The sequence below is a fragment of the Salvia miltiorrhiza genome, chromosome 6 (genome assembly GCF_028751815.1).
Source record: "Salvia miltiorrhiza cultivar Shanhuang (shh) chromosome 6, IMPLAD_Smil_shh, whole genome shotgun sequence".
Taxonomy (NCBI): Eukaryota; Viridiplantae; Streptophyta; class Magnoliopsida; order Lamiales; family Lamiaceae; genus Salvia; species Salvia miltiorrhiza.
Window position 1 is genome coordinate 11,644,858 of NC_080392.1, and position 15,305 is coordinate 11,660,162.

The window sequence follows — 15,305 nt, forward strand, 5'->3', positions numbered from 1 at the left end:
TTTAGCTCTAAGTTCTCATTTCATCCTTCTACTTAAAAAAAAAAATCGCTCTTAACAATGACATTAGATTCCTTCATCTAAATCATCGTGACTTATCACAACTGCTCAAACAATTCCCATCACAAAACATCTCAAATACATCACATCATAACTCAGAATTATGCATCCTCAATCATATAACATCATATGATATAAACGCTCTCATGATTCATCATGTAACATCAACATATGCTCTTACAACATAATAACTCATTATTAATCATATTGTCATCCTCAAACTCAAACTATGCACCTTTAAAGTGTAACATCATAACTCATCATATAACCTCAACATCATGCTCTTCAAAATTTAACGTCAAATAAACTTTGAAATTTTACATACCTCGTTGAGCCTGGTGTGATGGTGCGCTGAGCTCACGGTTGTTAATAACTATTAGTCTAGTGACTCATTCTAGACTAAACTCAAGACTTCTAATTCAGAGCTTTCCTTCGCTCTGATACCACTCTGTCACAGCCCGCCCTAACTAGGGATAGTTAGGCCGAGTGATCCACGACTAGGGATGGGGTTAAAGAAGAAGGGGAAGAAAAGGGGCGTCATTTATAGCCGTAAAACTTACTCATCTTAATAAAACTCGTCATTTTTATTCATTAATACTCAATTGAAAACAGTCTATGAAAGACAGCATAAAACTTAATTAATATCATTAATCAAGTTATACATCATATGAAACCATTCTCTTAAGACTCAAAGTATGACATAACATACTATAACATCAACAATATCTTGCAGCGGAAAGTAGCTAGACATATGTATGAAGACATATTCTAGACAGGTTAACTATTTATTAACAACCCTGGAGACTCCGCTCATTGCAGCACCATCATCACATCAGCTCAACCTGCACATTTAGAAAACATATGCAGGGCTGAGTACAAAAGCACTCAGTGGGCACGTATGCCTAGGTATAAAAATACATGCTTCAAAACTATAAATTGTCATGCCATCATAATCAGTACAACAAGGGAGTTTTTCGCTAAAAAGGCCCAAGCTTACTAAGTTCATTTGTGATTCTTAAAGTTCGTCTGATCAGACTAAGTTCTTTTGTAATCTATCATATCTGGAACTTTGTGCCGGAGAGGTGGCCACCTCTCACGGTCACTTGACCGGCCAACCCGCTAGATGACTCACGGTCACTGGTGTACACTAGCCCTGGCAGGATAGCTATCAACTGCTCAGGACCCGAATTCGATTGCATCATTGGCAAAGCCAAAGCAGATAGATATCATACTAAAATTTAAATATTTTATGGCAAGACAATACTTGAAATAACTTTAACTCAAAGATTTTGTCATGAAATAACTTGCTCAAAGGTAGCATTAAACTCGTTTGACAGATATATAAAACTGAAATTAACAGTTAAATCATCTCATGCATTCATTCGTATAAGAGGCCTACGACACGCAGGGGATCTCTATATACGTATAGTAAAAGTAATGCCCACCTCGTTGTGTCTCTGTATCAATGAGTAACGTCACTCTCTCCCTCAAGTCGTTACTTCCCAAAAGGACCTTCATTGTTATGAAGAATTGGTGAGAAGTTATAAAAGAAACCTCGATTAATAATCTAATCTCTTTTATGAAACATTAGTATCTCTAATGTTCATCTCTCTTGATTGATAATCAATATAACAATTATTATCTCTCGTCATTACTCATTAATTATAACATCCTTATGTTATAATTAGCAGCGCTTCAATTAAAAGAAATATTTAACACATCGAAAAGTCCACTTTCTTAGCAGATCTATTCGCTCTCATCTCGTCTAATTAACCGATTAGAAAGTTAAACTTTCCATTAGGCATGTATTTGAGTCACGGGTCAACAAGAATTGACTATGCTCAAATTCTAATTTCACTAAAAATTTCGGCATGACCTATTCATATATAATGTCAGCCACGAGATTTCAACGCGTGAATCTCACTACGTGAACTCGTCTCTCGACTCAAAACTTAACATCTTGACATCTTTTCAACGCAAACCAAACAATTCAAAATCATCAAAACTCTTTATCAGTAAACTATCATTTATACTCGACACCAATTGTTCGAGTGTCAGATACCAACATTTATGTGCGTTAATCATAACTCTCACAACTCACACCATTTAGTCATATCGTATCATCCATCAAAACAAATATAATCAAGTTGTTTTCTAGAAAGTTTTGCTGTTTTTGTGTCATCTTTAAAAATTCATAACAACCAACTCAATCATCATAAACTCTCATACCAATTGATCTCAAAAACTTCATGAAGTGTAGTTCACTCTAAAAATGGTAGTTAACCAAAAAGGTTAAAGGTTTTTGGAGATATTGCTCTTTTAGTGCAGGCTGTCAAAGATTGACAGTTTCTGCCAATTTTGTTTAGGCCATTAGAAACCAAGGCAAACCTAAATAAAATTCCATTAAATTTAATCAGCCAAAACTAAAGGTATCCTTGAAGATTTGGTTAAAATTTCACAAGAGAAAACGTTCATATGATCTGCCAAATAAACAATGAAACTCATACACTTTTACTGTTGGAAAAATATGACAGCAGAACAGGGCATTTTTGAAATAATAAACTGCTCTGTTTCAGAGGTCATAAAAATCGAAATCTTATGTTTTTAGAAAAGTATTGAAGTCTAGTTTCGTTTAAAAAAAACGGTGATGCAAAATCCTTCATGGATTAATAGATATAAACGTTTTTGTAAAGTCTACCAATAGTTGACAGATTCTGTCAAGGATTTTTCAAAATATCTTTAAAATAGCAAACATCATCCAAAAGACATGAAATTTTGCAGCAACGAAATACACATATCATAGATAAACATATTAAAATTTCAGAGCCATCAAGCAATGAAAACTCATCGAAACATAAGCTTGAAACTGCTGTAAAATTTTGACAGAATTCCAGTTTTAATTTCGTTCAACAATTATCATCCATAAATTGTAAATCAATTAGCATGCTCATGTGATATCGTAGAACACATATACGCAATAATATTCATTATGCAACGTCTCAAACTTCACGAATTTAAATAATCATACTCTAAAAATTTATACAATTTTCGTGCTTGGAAAAATACGAATTTAATATATATCGATTCTAGCATACCCCTAAGCACAAATATCAAGTCAAAACGATCAAACAAAAATCGAAAGACAAGCTAATATGTGAAAAACGGGGCTGCCCTCATGGGTTTCATAGCTACGGTTTGTTCCGTTCTTACTCCCTTCATTAAACATGCTCAACATTTACCCAAGAACAACATACTAAAATTTCACGACGATCCGACGTCGTTTCAAAATAAAGTCGAGAATCGACGTTTTTCGACGTCGACGAAAATCGAAAATAAAACCATCAAAACGTAGGTAAAGATCTTACCTACTTAGATACGTGATCGAAAAGATGATCGGCGCTCGTCTCGGTGCTCAAATCGGAGGTCAAAAGCTCCGTCCAAGCTTAAATGGAAAATGGCGTGTGTAGTGTGTGTTTTAGGTGTTGTGTGTGTGAATATGTGAGTTGTGTGTGTGGTGTGGGCTGATATAGCGTGAGTTAGTGTGTTTGACTGAACTTGGGCGGTTGGGGGGTGGTTTTGGTGGGGTAGGGTTAGATATTTAGTCGTTAAATATCTCGTCTCGTCTCGTCTCGTCTCGTCTCGTTTTAACGACTAACAACCCATACTCTTCGTTACTCGCCCTCTCAACCTCTACTCACTTTCATTACACTCGTAATTCCATATAAATATAGAAAACGCAAGCTCGTTCTCGAAATTCTGATAAACGAGCTCGGTTCGTTTATCGAGAAATCCCGATTTACTACTCACTCGTCGTCCAAAAATAAAAACTTTCATTATTGGACTCGTATCGAAAAACTAAGAATATTTCTCGACGACGTGCACGTAAGATTTTGAAAGTCGACAAAAAGACGAAATAGCCGTATTTTACTATTCATCGTCAAAAAGTCAAAAATTTCAAAAACGTCTTAACGGACTCAGATTTCACTTCCGAGTTCACCGTTCTCATTCAAATAATTATCTAGAATTATTTGAATACTCAAACTCAAATACGGATATAAAATCCCACATCATTCTCACATCATCAAAAGAACATCTCAACATTTTTAAAATATAACAACAAAACTTCATATAACTCTTCATCTCTTTACAAAGTAAATCAAACAAGGGATCTAAACCCTAATTACTCAAACTCAAGAAATTAAACACGTCATCAAAAGCCCGGGTATTACAGTTAAATCGTGTACAAAAAATACCTCTATATGTCTAAAATACACAATTAGGGCATATTACATGATTTAAAATCAACCGTGTACGATTCTAGAGAAACCGTGTACAACCGTGTATGGATGAACAAACCGTGTACGGTTGTACACGGTTAAATCGTGTACGAATAATACCTTTATACGTTAAAAATACACAATTAAGGCATATTACATCAATTAATCCTAATCGTGTAACATAATTGTCTAACCGTGTACAACCGTGTACTGAAGAACCGTACACGGTTGTTCAAAATAATTTCCAGATTCCAAATTTCGCAAATTACCAACATAATTGTCTAAAAAATGCTACAACCGTGTACCTAATAATCAACTATTGTGCACAATTTAACAATGCAAAACACATAAACTCAAATTTTGACAAATATAGGGCACGGTTACTTACCGGATTCGGCGTCGGGTATTGTTCGTTCCTCCTTGATGTACTCGGGCGACTTTCTCTTTGTGCCTCTTCCCCATCGTAATCTGATTCCGTTTCACTCATAGTGGCTGGAGTTTCTTAGAGAGAGAGGCGTGTATGGAATGCACCGCGTGAGTTTCTTAGAGATAGAGAGAGGCGTGTATGGAGTGTATGGAGTGTACGGTGTTTAGGGTTTTTGTCTCTTTTTTTTTGAATTTGGAAGCTGAAAATAATAATAGGAGAGAGAGAGAGAGAGAGAGAGAGAGAGAGAGAGAGAGCGTGTATAGTGCACGGTCTTCTCATTATTTGCATAAGATTCTTTTTTTTGGGAATGATTTGAAACAAGATTCTTGTTTTGACCACTTTTCGACTGAATCTGCCGATCCTCACGATTCATGCACTGTTTCTTTATTATCTTCCAAATCGTGTACATGCAAGAAAAGAAACCCTAAACCCTAATAAGACATATAGAATCACGATTTTGGAGAGAGAGAGAGACATAATAAGACAAAAAATAATATGTTGATAATGATAGAAGATTCTATCAGCCACGTTTATTATTGTTTAAATAAAACAAAAAGTTTTAAATAAGTCAAAGATGTGGTGGGGACCATTAAGAATGTGCTACTAAACTTATATATTTATGTCGTACATCAACTATCTTTTTCTGGAGATCCATCAGAGGCTTCTCAAAAGCCAAAGTAACTGGCTTTGGCTTCTCTTTCAAAGGCTTGAAAGATGACAAGTGGCTAAGGACTCCACCCTTCACGTTCAGGTCCGGATCTTCTGGCCATGGGTATTCATGCTTATTTGTTTTCCTAACCTTTGCAGATATAGAGAAGTCCCTCCTTTTCGCTCTCAGTTGGGCCCTACCAAGGGCTCTTAGGGGAACACCAGAAGCACCATTATTTGAGCTCCTAATAAGATCAGAAGCAGTAGGCTTGGAACACAAATTCCCAAAAAATGATGTCGGACACTGGGTCATCGAAGTCATCTTTTTACCAGTTCAACCAGAAAAATCTGGGTTGTGACAAGAGAGAAACATATATCGCAAAATGGCCAACGCAGTGAATTTTAGAAAGTACAATTCTTGGGAAACAAATGTGACTTAGATTTATGAACCACATAAACCATAACTAAGTGTCTTTGCTAGTACTACTTGTCCTTGCACAAACAAACTCAATAAGCTGAAGTTTCATGGTTTTGAATAATTCTCCTCAAACAAACTGATAAACACTATCAAAACTTTCCTGCTACTGAACTAATACGACGGGACATGCAGCTAAATCCAAGCAATAAATATGGAAAAACCTCAATTATATAAAGGAAGCAAGTAAATTGAAACAAACTCAACTCCAAATAAACAGATATCAACAAAAATCCAACAACCATGAAGCATAAAGATCTTCAACCAAAATAAAAACGTCCCCACTCACCTAAATCAAGCCGAACCGCCACGCTAGCTCAAAGTTCCTGAAACTACAAATTCAAATTCAGATCAACAAAACAACATTGACGCAATCTGATTCTTAAACCAAAAAAAATTAAATAAATAAACAATCTAAGAATGAAATAATTAACAAAACAATCTAGTAAACTAAATATCGGAAAGGAATCGTACAGTCATGAAAAGGCAAATGAGAGCAATTGAAGAGAGGTCCGAGTGAGGGAGAGAGAAACTATTATGTAAGGCGGAGCATAGGAGAGATCGTCAGATTGAAGCTGTTCACTGAAACTACAAGGAATAAATTAAAATACTGTTTTTTATTATTTTCGATGATTTCTATGCTAAATTTTTCTTTCTTTTTTTGAAAAAAATAATACCATCAATAATAACATCCTGTGTGTTCAGTGATGAAGGAGGAGAGCTAGCCACTTTGGGTTTGGGTTCGGCCATTAAAACGGAAGAGCCTACCCTAGGCCAGCGTGATGCGCTTTGCCTTAGGATTTGAACACGTGTCACACCATTCAAAACCACTCGGTTCACCTCTATATTAACCAGAATGGTTCATTCAAAACCACTGGGTTCACGCTCCATTGTGCTATACATATTTGATTAAAAAATATGCAAATATCTACAGAACTAAAATTTTATTGACGGAAAGTGGAAGAAAACAAAGACGTGAAGAAAATTATCGGGAGCATAAACACGCAAACTGAGGGCAAAATATATATAAATATCAACAAATATCTATTTCTTTGAATAAATCTAGTGACAATACATAGTAGTAGCATTTTTGATAAAATAAATAAGTTAAGTATCAAGGCTCATAAAAAAATAAGTTTTGTAGCACATTTGACCTAAAGTACATAAGTACAAGTCAATAAAGTGAATGATAGTGACATATTACTTATTTTTTATTTAAAAATAATCAAATAAAACCAAAATCTGATTCCCTCTCTCTATTCACGTTTAAATTAATACCAACTATTAAAACCATATCTTATGGCGTTAAAATCTGATTTAAAAATAACCAATCGTGGATTCTCTCTCTCTATTCACGTTTATGGCGTGATTTTATGTGGGTATTAAAATCATATCTTATGGTTGTTGGGTGCATTTACACCAACTCAAAGTCATACACGACTTGTTAAGGAAACAACCTTAAATTCACGAAATTAAATGCTCCGTACACGGTTGCTGGTGGGTAGTTAATGAAGGATACCAACCAAATGTTCATTCATCAAACATTTGAACAAGAAAGAAGAAGAAAATCCTCTCAATACACATACACGGCTCGTACACGGTTGCTCATAATTTCAAAAAAAATCATCTAAAGGCTTATATTACATAAGGTATGTGAATTTTTTTTTTTAATTTCGACTGTACACGGTTAGTGTTCTTGAGTACACGGTTGTACACGGTTTGATTTTTAGTGATTTTTTGTTGTTTATTTCGATAATTATGTTATATATATGACTTATTACATGTTTTGGACTAAAAAACGGCCTCAAAAAACACTATGTACGTAAATTACCTTATTTTTTAACCCTTAGTGTTCTGCCGTACACGGTTAGGGTTTCCCCGTACACGGTTGTACACGGAGGTCGATTTTGCTGTACACGGTTGGGTTTAATGTGATTTTGATGTTATTTTTAGCATGATTGTATATTCAGTTCATGTATTGGGGTACACGGTTTCCTGTTTGTATATTTAAATGTTGTATTTTTGTCGTTTTGAAGCAGATGTCGTTTCAAGCAATCATTATACGGCACAGTGGTCAGTGGAAATTAACCGAGTATGAAGGCGGCGATGAGGTTGTCGTGTACGTGTCTGAGGAAGAGCTTTGTCATGCGAAGTTGATGCAAGAGTTGCACGATCAATTAAACGAGGATGGACGATCCACTTATATGCTTTTCTACATATCGACCACGGACGAAGGGTGAAAAATAAAAGTGGCTTTGAAGGCCGATTCAGATTTGAACCGGCTGATTTCCGAGCAGAAGAAATATCCTGTTGTTTACGTGATCGAGAAGGGCAAACAATCTGCAGCTCCGGTTCCTCAGAATCAGGAGCGGGTATATTATGAGGGACAACGTTCTACTGTGTTTCCTATCGAGACGGACGTTGGAAGAAGTAGGGACTATTCATCGTCGTAGGAGGAGGAAGACGAGTCCGAGTCTTCGGATGAGGAAGAAGAGGCGATACGACGCAGAGAGATATTGGATTCAGTGTCGACTGAACAGGAAGCGTGGAGACAGACAGGGCCTCAGAATTTCACATCGGATGATCAGCCCGATGTCGAGCCTCGTGTTGGAGTTCAGCAGCTTGAGGCACGTGACTGGGGGATTCCAGTCCTCGATTTTAACGATGCGCCGACATTAGGTTGGGAGGATTCTAACGTATTGAAGAGCGGGATATTATCAGTGGGGGCTCTATTCCGGTCGAATGATGATTTGGCGATCGTTGTTGGCCTGTACCATATGGAGAATCACGTGGAGTACGCCGTGGATCGTTCCAGTATGACCCGTTTGTGGTTTGTTTGCAAGCATGGCAACGATTGTCCGTTCATGCTGCGAGCCGTTCAGAGTGCATCGATCTGGAGAGTGATCAAGGTGGTGATGGATCATACCTGTCACACGGATTTGAATCACACTGCCCTGAGATAGATTCCGGCGAGGGTTGTTGGAAGATATTTTGCACGGAAATTGGTAGGCGAGGGGGTCGTTTTGAAGCCGAAGGAGATGATGTCAGAGATGCAGCGCTTATTCGGTATTGAGATCAATTACAGCTTCGCTCTCCGTGCAAGAAATATCGCGATTGAGATGACGTATGGTGATTTTGGGAACTCGTATCAGATGCTCCCATCGTATTTGTATATGCTGAGAATGAGTAATCCCGGCACATTATACGACCTTGAGATGAAGGATGATGGCAAGTTCCATCATATGTTTGTTGCACTTGGACAGAGTGTGGCTACCTTTGAGAAGGGTTACTTGAGGCCGGTCATCGTCGTAGACGGGACCCATCTGAAGGGAAGGAACGGCGGCATTTTGTTCGTCGCTGTTACAAAGGATGGGAACGAAGCAATATTTCCTCTCGCAGTTGGGCTTGGTCCTATCGAGAACGACGAGTCTTGGACTTGGTTCTTCCACCGACTGCGGACTTGCTTTGGTCAGCCGGATGATCTCTTGATTGTGTCTGATCAGCACAAGAGCATCAGAAATGCTGTGGAGTGTGTATACCCGAACGTCCCTCACGGGTTGTGCTATTACCATCTGCAGAAGAATCTCGCGCATTATGGGCAGCATGTAGCTGCAGTCTTCAAAGCAGCGGCATATTCCTATCGATCAGACGATTTTCAAAGGAATTTTTCTGCGCTTCAACTACTGAAAGTCAACGCGCACACACGTCTCGGCACTATTGGTGTGGAGAAATGGGCCAGGTCCAAGTGCCCTGTACGACGCACGAGCTTCATGACGTCGAATGCTGCCGAGATGATGAACAGTAGACTGTTGTGGGCACGACGCCTCCCGGTTGCTTCATTGATCGAGACCTATCGAGCCATTATGGAGAAATGGTTCGATAGGCGATGCATCTCGGCTGCATCGAGGTCACATGAGTTGACTGAGGTAGTAGAGGAAAAGTTGCATGTGGCTGTCGAAGCGGGTCGGCAATTGGCTGTTCGAGGGACGACGACGCACATGTTTAGTGTTGAGGATGATCATGCATTCTACATTGTCGATCTCGAGAATCGGACTTGTAGTTGTGCTTAGTTCGACCTGGATGACATTCCGTGTCGTCATGCTTGTGCCTCTATTAGGTACCTCATTTATTACAAATTTTGCATATTGTATTAATTTTTTGTAAATTTATGTTTTTATCTTTGCATTTTATTAGGCGTGCAGGACTGCAAGTCACGGATTTTGTTGGAAGATATTTCAAACAATCCGTGCTGTTGGCCACATATATGGAGCGTATTGTTCCCGTTCCACATCCTACGTATTGGAATGTGCCCGATGAGATATCAGCCTATGTTGTGAAACCCCCCGGATATCACGGTCCAAGCAAGAACGTTTTATGCTTGTATACAATGTTTCCTCTGTTCACTGTTTTAATCTCCTATCTGATTGTGTTCATGATTGCATATGTGTGTTCTCTATCTCTATATAAGTAGATTATATGGTGTGTTGTAGATCACAGAAGACCATATAATTGGAATAACCTTAAGAGATATAAAATGATCACAGCCGAGATGACTTTAGGACGAGTCATTGGTTTAGGCTGCGGTATAGATGGAAGTAGTTTGTCTACTGCGCGTGACGTTTTTGTTTTGGCTATATCTTCCTCGTTCGAACTCCGATTTGCAATCCGTTTGCGCTCACGAATGCCTCTCGAGACGAACTACAACTTCTATTTGAGACAATTTTTCCAAATTCGAACTCAATATTCTTGTAAATTTCTTCAAAGTTTGAGTAAGTATCATGTTCGACAAGATAGAGCAATATAAGCACAAAACAATGATCTAACACTCAATTTCCTATAGAATTGACATTATATGAAACACTAAAAACCATGAAAAAGTGAGTGTTATCAATTATCCATCCTTAAAGTGAAAATAAGGAAGGAAAAATTGTGAACTTCTCTTTTGTATAAAATGTAAAATTATTTTACAAAGCTTATAAGCTCATCCAAACACCCTATATATTGACCCTTACTCGTATTAACCAATTTATCACTAAGGCAAAGTACGTACATGATCATTTTATCTAATTTTATTTTTAAGTAAGGAAATTTAGGCATTTATCTTTAGCTTACTGATTAATCATTCAATCCAAGATGAAATTATTGAAATTCCGTTGCTATTAAGACCAATTCAATCAATCGGTCCACACATATTATTTATAATCCTTGAATAGTGCAATTCTGATCTACTCAATTAATCTTTATTCATCGCATTAGCAACTAAACTTAGATTTAGAAAACCACATTTTCCCTAACTTTTTAAAGCCTAGCATTATACAAGATTCTCACAAATAATCCCAAACAATTATGAGATACGGACGGATTGTTTTGAAGGATAGATAAGATTTGCCGACAAATGTTTGTGCCATAATAGAGAGAGGGTAATAGGTACAAAATCATTAAAAGGACAAGGTTGCTAGCCATATATCAAATCATGAATATTTTGTAAATACGTTACAAAAAACTATGTTTGATAAGATGAAAGATGAAATAATACAAACAAATTAACGTAAAGTAGCAATCAACATAAACCGACTCCAATCTTTTCTCTTTTGGGTGAAAGAAAAAGAAATCTTTACGTTCTAATCTAGTATTATTTAATGACAACTTTTGTGTCCATGCAAGAAAAAAAAACATTTCTATAAAGTACTAACAGACGACTAATCAATTATAGTGGAGTCCTAGAAAAATATACTAACCAAAACCAACTTGTGTTGAGGTGTTAGGAAGTAGAAGGAAGATCATATTTGGGTGGCAACCAACTAATTAATTCTCTGACTCAACTTGTTCAAAACCCATAAACACAGCTTCACTCGATCTTACCTACTTCGGTTCGAACATTAATTACTAGTCGGGAAACATGCAAGTTGTATATTTAATTATAGCGAAATAAATATAGCTTTTAATTCTAATATTTGAATATTTTTCACAATTATACCTTAACATACATGCGCGAAATTACAAATTGGTATCGACACTTTTTAGGGTTAAAATTTCTACCTTATCATCACATTTTCGGAGGTCAACATTAATTCTCAATCAGCGCTCCCAAAGCAACAACATTTCCAACCATATTTATTTCTATTTAATTTCTTTTCAAAAGTTTCTTAACATGTTTTTACACGTGTATTTCGGCGTGATTAATCAGCACTCAGTACTTGAAAATCGAATGACAGGATAATTATTTTAAAAAATGAATGCACGAATTATTACCAATTTTTTTGTTTTGCACATGATATAAATTATACCATTAAATACATAAATTTTTAATTATTTTATTTTCCACATGATTATCAACTTGTCACTATTCTTAAATTAATATTGAGGCGGACGTCACAAGTGTGTACATGACTTTAACAGTTGATTTACTAACCAACGTAGTTAGATGCCGCGATGACATTACTTTACCATTTCAGTTAATTAGGATAACATTAATTAGTTGAAAATTGATAACCTTGTAAAATCAAAACAACCGAATATTCATAATAATCCTTTTAAATTTATGCTAAATTAACTCAAAATATAAACGTTAATTTATAATTCCGCACACGCATGGGCTGAATTGTTGAAAACTTCAAATGCCTAGTATTAAAATAAATTTGCCTTAAATATTATTATAGTATTAAATCTTGCACGAAGGGAGAAGCCATATAAGAGAATCCCTTAATCATGGACTAAGAAAAAGATCAAAAAGTAGATGGAAATGAAAGTGTCCTAAATAAAGTCTATCTAGGTAAGGTCCATACACGAAACTAGATGTCGTCAGTCGGTCAAAAAGCTTCAACAAAGGGAGATGAGATTTGTGGGAAATCATCTTTTTTAATTTTGGCGCCTTCCGACAGCATCAACGGCCTAGATTCATTCACCCAATCAAAATGCATAATCTTTCAACCCCATCTCTTCAACTTGGATTGGTGGATTATGGCAAACCCCAACGCAGTAGAAAACGGCCAATTCAGACAAGAAAGGAAAGATGACTCAATTTTGTCTAACCATGTTGTGCTAATACAACCATGTCTGAAGCAGGACTCTCATCACGATTTTTATCCAACAATTACATATATATATATATATATATTGCACCCATTCATTAATTTAACGATACGTGTTAATTAATTGAAATGAAACATCTAATTCATTTAAAGGACGGTTTTTTCACTCACCAATGCTTTTAATTCTACTTTTATGAAAAGGATTTGAATCCTCACCTCCTGCAACTCCTCATTCCTTCACGTCTCCAAACATTACTTTAATTTGTGTGACAAATAATAACGATTTTTCCCCAATATTTAATATTTTTCCATGGACCAATTGCATTAATGCATCCACCACTTGTAATAATCTCCACTTTTCCCCGGTGATGTAAGCATAAAGGAAAAAAAATTCTCAATGAGTTTTTCCAAGAAAGATTATGCCACGGCTCAACTAATAGAATTGATGGATCATGTAGCATATGAAATCATTGCACACATAGAAATTCGATATACTATACTAGCACGTACATAAGTTTTATCATCCTAGTCGTGTGGTCTCATCATTAATATTCAATTTACTAAACTTGGGATCTCACTTTAAATTTTTTTCTTTACACGTTATTTTCTTCAATTTTAATTTGATATACACTTTAATTTAATTTTATACGTAAGTATTAATTAGAATTTAGTTCACCTAATTAGAATACATAGTTATCATTTATCTTTTAATTTTTATTAATTTAATAAATCATCATTACATGAGTTGAAAAATTCAAAGTTAGGATATATAATTCATTTTAATTTTTTTTTTGAAATAAAAGTTAAGTATAATCCATAATTTTATAATAAATTTTACTTTTTACCATAATAATAGCATCCATTATAGTATAACAATATCAAAATAGCAAAATATGCATATTTTTCGGAAATATATATATATATATATATATATATATAATTATGAAATTAATAGTGAGATACAAGGTGACAATAAATTATGGGAATAAGATTCAAATCGGTGGCCTAATAATAATAATAAATGGTAGGCCCAGATGACCCCTCTCTTTTTTTTCCCATCCTATAAATACCTCGTCCTTGACCTGGACCTCAACCATGTCCAACAACTGATCTTGTGTATCATCTCCTTGTCTAAATCCACATCCACATTAGCATGAATCTTGAGTACCACACAAACACAATGCAAGCAAACCAGATGAGCGAGCTTCAGTATCTCCTACAATCCAACCTCGACCCATTCCCCAACCCTCTCTACCAGCTGTGCAGTGCTGCTCAGGAACCGAGCCCGAAATGGGCGTGCCTGAGCAGCAACTCCACCACCTCGGACGAAGCAGAGGAGATGAGCATCATCAACGAGAGGAAGCAGCGCAGGATGATCTCCAACAGGGAGTCGGCGAGGCGATCCAGGATGCGGAAGCAGCGCCACCTGGACGAGCTCTGGTCGCAGGTGGTCTGCCTCAGGAATGAGAACCAGCACCTGATGGAGAAGCTCAACCACGCCTTGGAGACCCATGATCGGCTGCTACGCGAGAATGCGCAGGTTAAAGAGGAAGCGTCCGAGCTTCGTCACATGCTCGCTAACATGCACCTCAATCCCAATCATTTGCCATCAACTTCTCAATTTCACTGATCAACCTGCCCTTTGTTATTTTCTTGCTATATAGTATTAAACTAGACTTTTTATTTTTTATTTTTCATTCTTATCTTTGTGACATGAGAGGAATAAAGTGTTTGTGTACATTATTGCTACTCTCCTAATTCAACAAAAAGTAAACTAATGGGCCGTTTGATTTGCAGTTTAGGATTGATTAGGATTAAAATTATCTTGAGAAATTAGTGTGGATTTATATTATTTCATGGATGTTTGATATCATGGCTACTTAATCCTATATTATGTTTGATATCCATAGGATTATGTTGGATTATATTATTTAATACCAAAACTATCCTCACATAATTTTAAAAATATCATGTGTGTCCACCATTACTTGGGCATTGCATCGATATGCGTGAGGAAGGGTAGCAGAATTTTTATCCAACTTCTCAGTATTAAATTTATCCGAGGGGGGTGGGCGGATTATTAGTATGGGTTAATCCCACAAAATAGCATGGAGAAGTAGGATTAAGTAGGAGTTGGCCATATTAGCTGCACATGATATCAAACATCACACTAATCTGTATTAATTTAATTTATCCTACCTATAAACCCATATCAAACAGGCCCTTAATTTATCCTACCTAATTGTACGTTAACAATACGATAGTCCACGATAAGCTCGACCTTCACGATCAAGCAAGGCCAAAAACTTTGATTTGTTGAATAATATTGTTGATTAACCGCGTTCCAACTACAGATATACTAAGAGCATCCGCAATGGGGTTACATGATA

The 15,305-nt window shown here is 36.4% G+C and overlaps 2 protein-coding genes and 1 long non-coding RNA gene across 3 annotated transcripts; 2 read left to right on the forward strand and 1 right to left on the reverse strand.

Moving 5' to 3' along the window:
• Positions 1-5,384: 5,384 nt before the first annotated feature.
• LOC130988668 (uncharacterized) lies at positions 5,385-6,548 on the reverse strand. Its single transcript, XR_009090165.1, has 3 exons — positions 6,359-6,548; positions 6,174-6,265; positions 5,385-5,757 (listed from the first exon to the last, which is right to left on the reverse strand). It is a non-coding gene; the product is annotated as an uncharacterized LOC130988668 (long non-coding RNA).
• A 2,386-nt stretch (positions 6,549-8,934) lies between these two features.
• LOC130990492 (uncharacterized) lies at positions 8,935-9,954 on the forward strand. Its single transcript, XM_057914721.1, has one exon. The coding sequence runs from the start codon at positions 8,935-8,937 to the stop codon at positions 9,952-9,954; it is 1,020 nt and encodes a 339-aa protein (XP_057770704.1).
• Positions 9,955-13,990: 4,036 nt separating this feature from the next.
• Positions 13,991-14,658, forward strand: LOC130988671 (basic leucine zipper 43-like). The gene has a single exon (XM_057912579.1). It carries the CDS (start codon positions 14,069-14,071, stop codon positions 14,543-14,545), a length of 477 nt encoding a protein of 158 aa, XP_057768562.1. The 5' UTR covers positions 13,991-14,068; the 3' UTR covers positions 14,546-14,658.
• The last annotated feature ends 647 nt before the right edge of the window (positions 14,659-15,305 follow it).

What these genes read in the sequence shown, in the direction of transcription:
- LOC130990492 (XM_057914721.1), top strand. Translation starts at nt 8,935, where the DNA reads ATGCAGCGCTTATTCGGTATTGAGATCAATTACAGCTTCGCTCTCCGT.
- LOC130988671 (XM_057912579.1), top strand. Translation starts at nt 14,069, where the DNA reads ATGAATCTTGAGTACCACACAAACACAATGCAAGCAAACCAGATGAGC.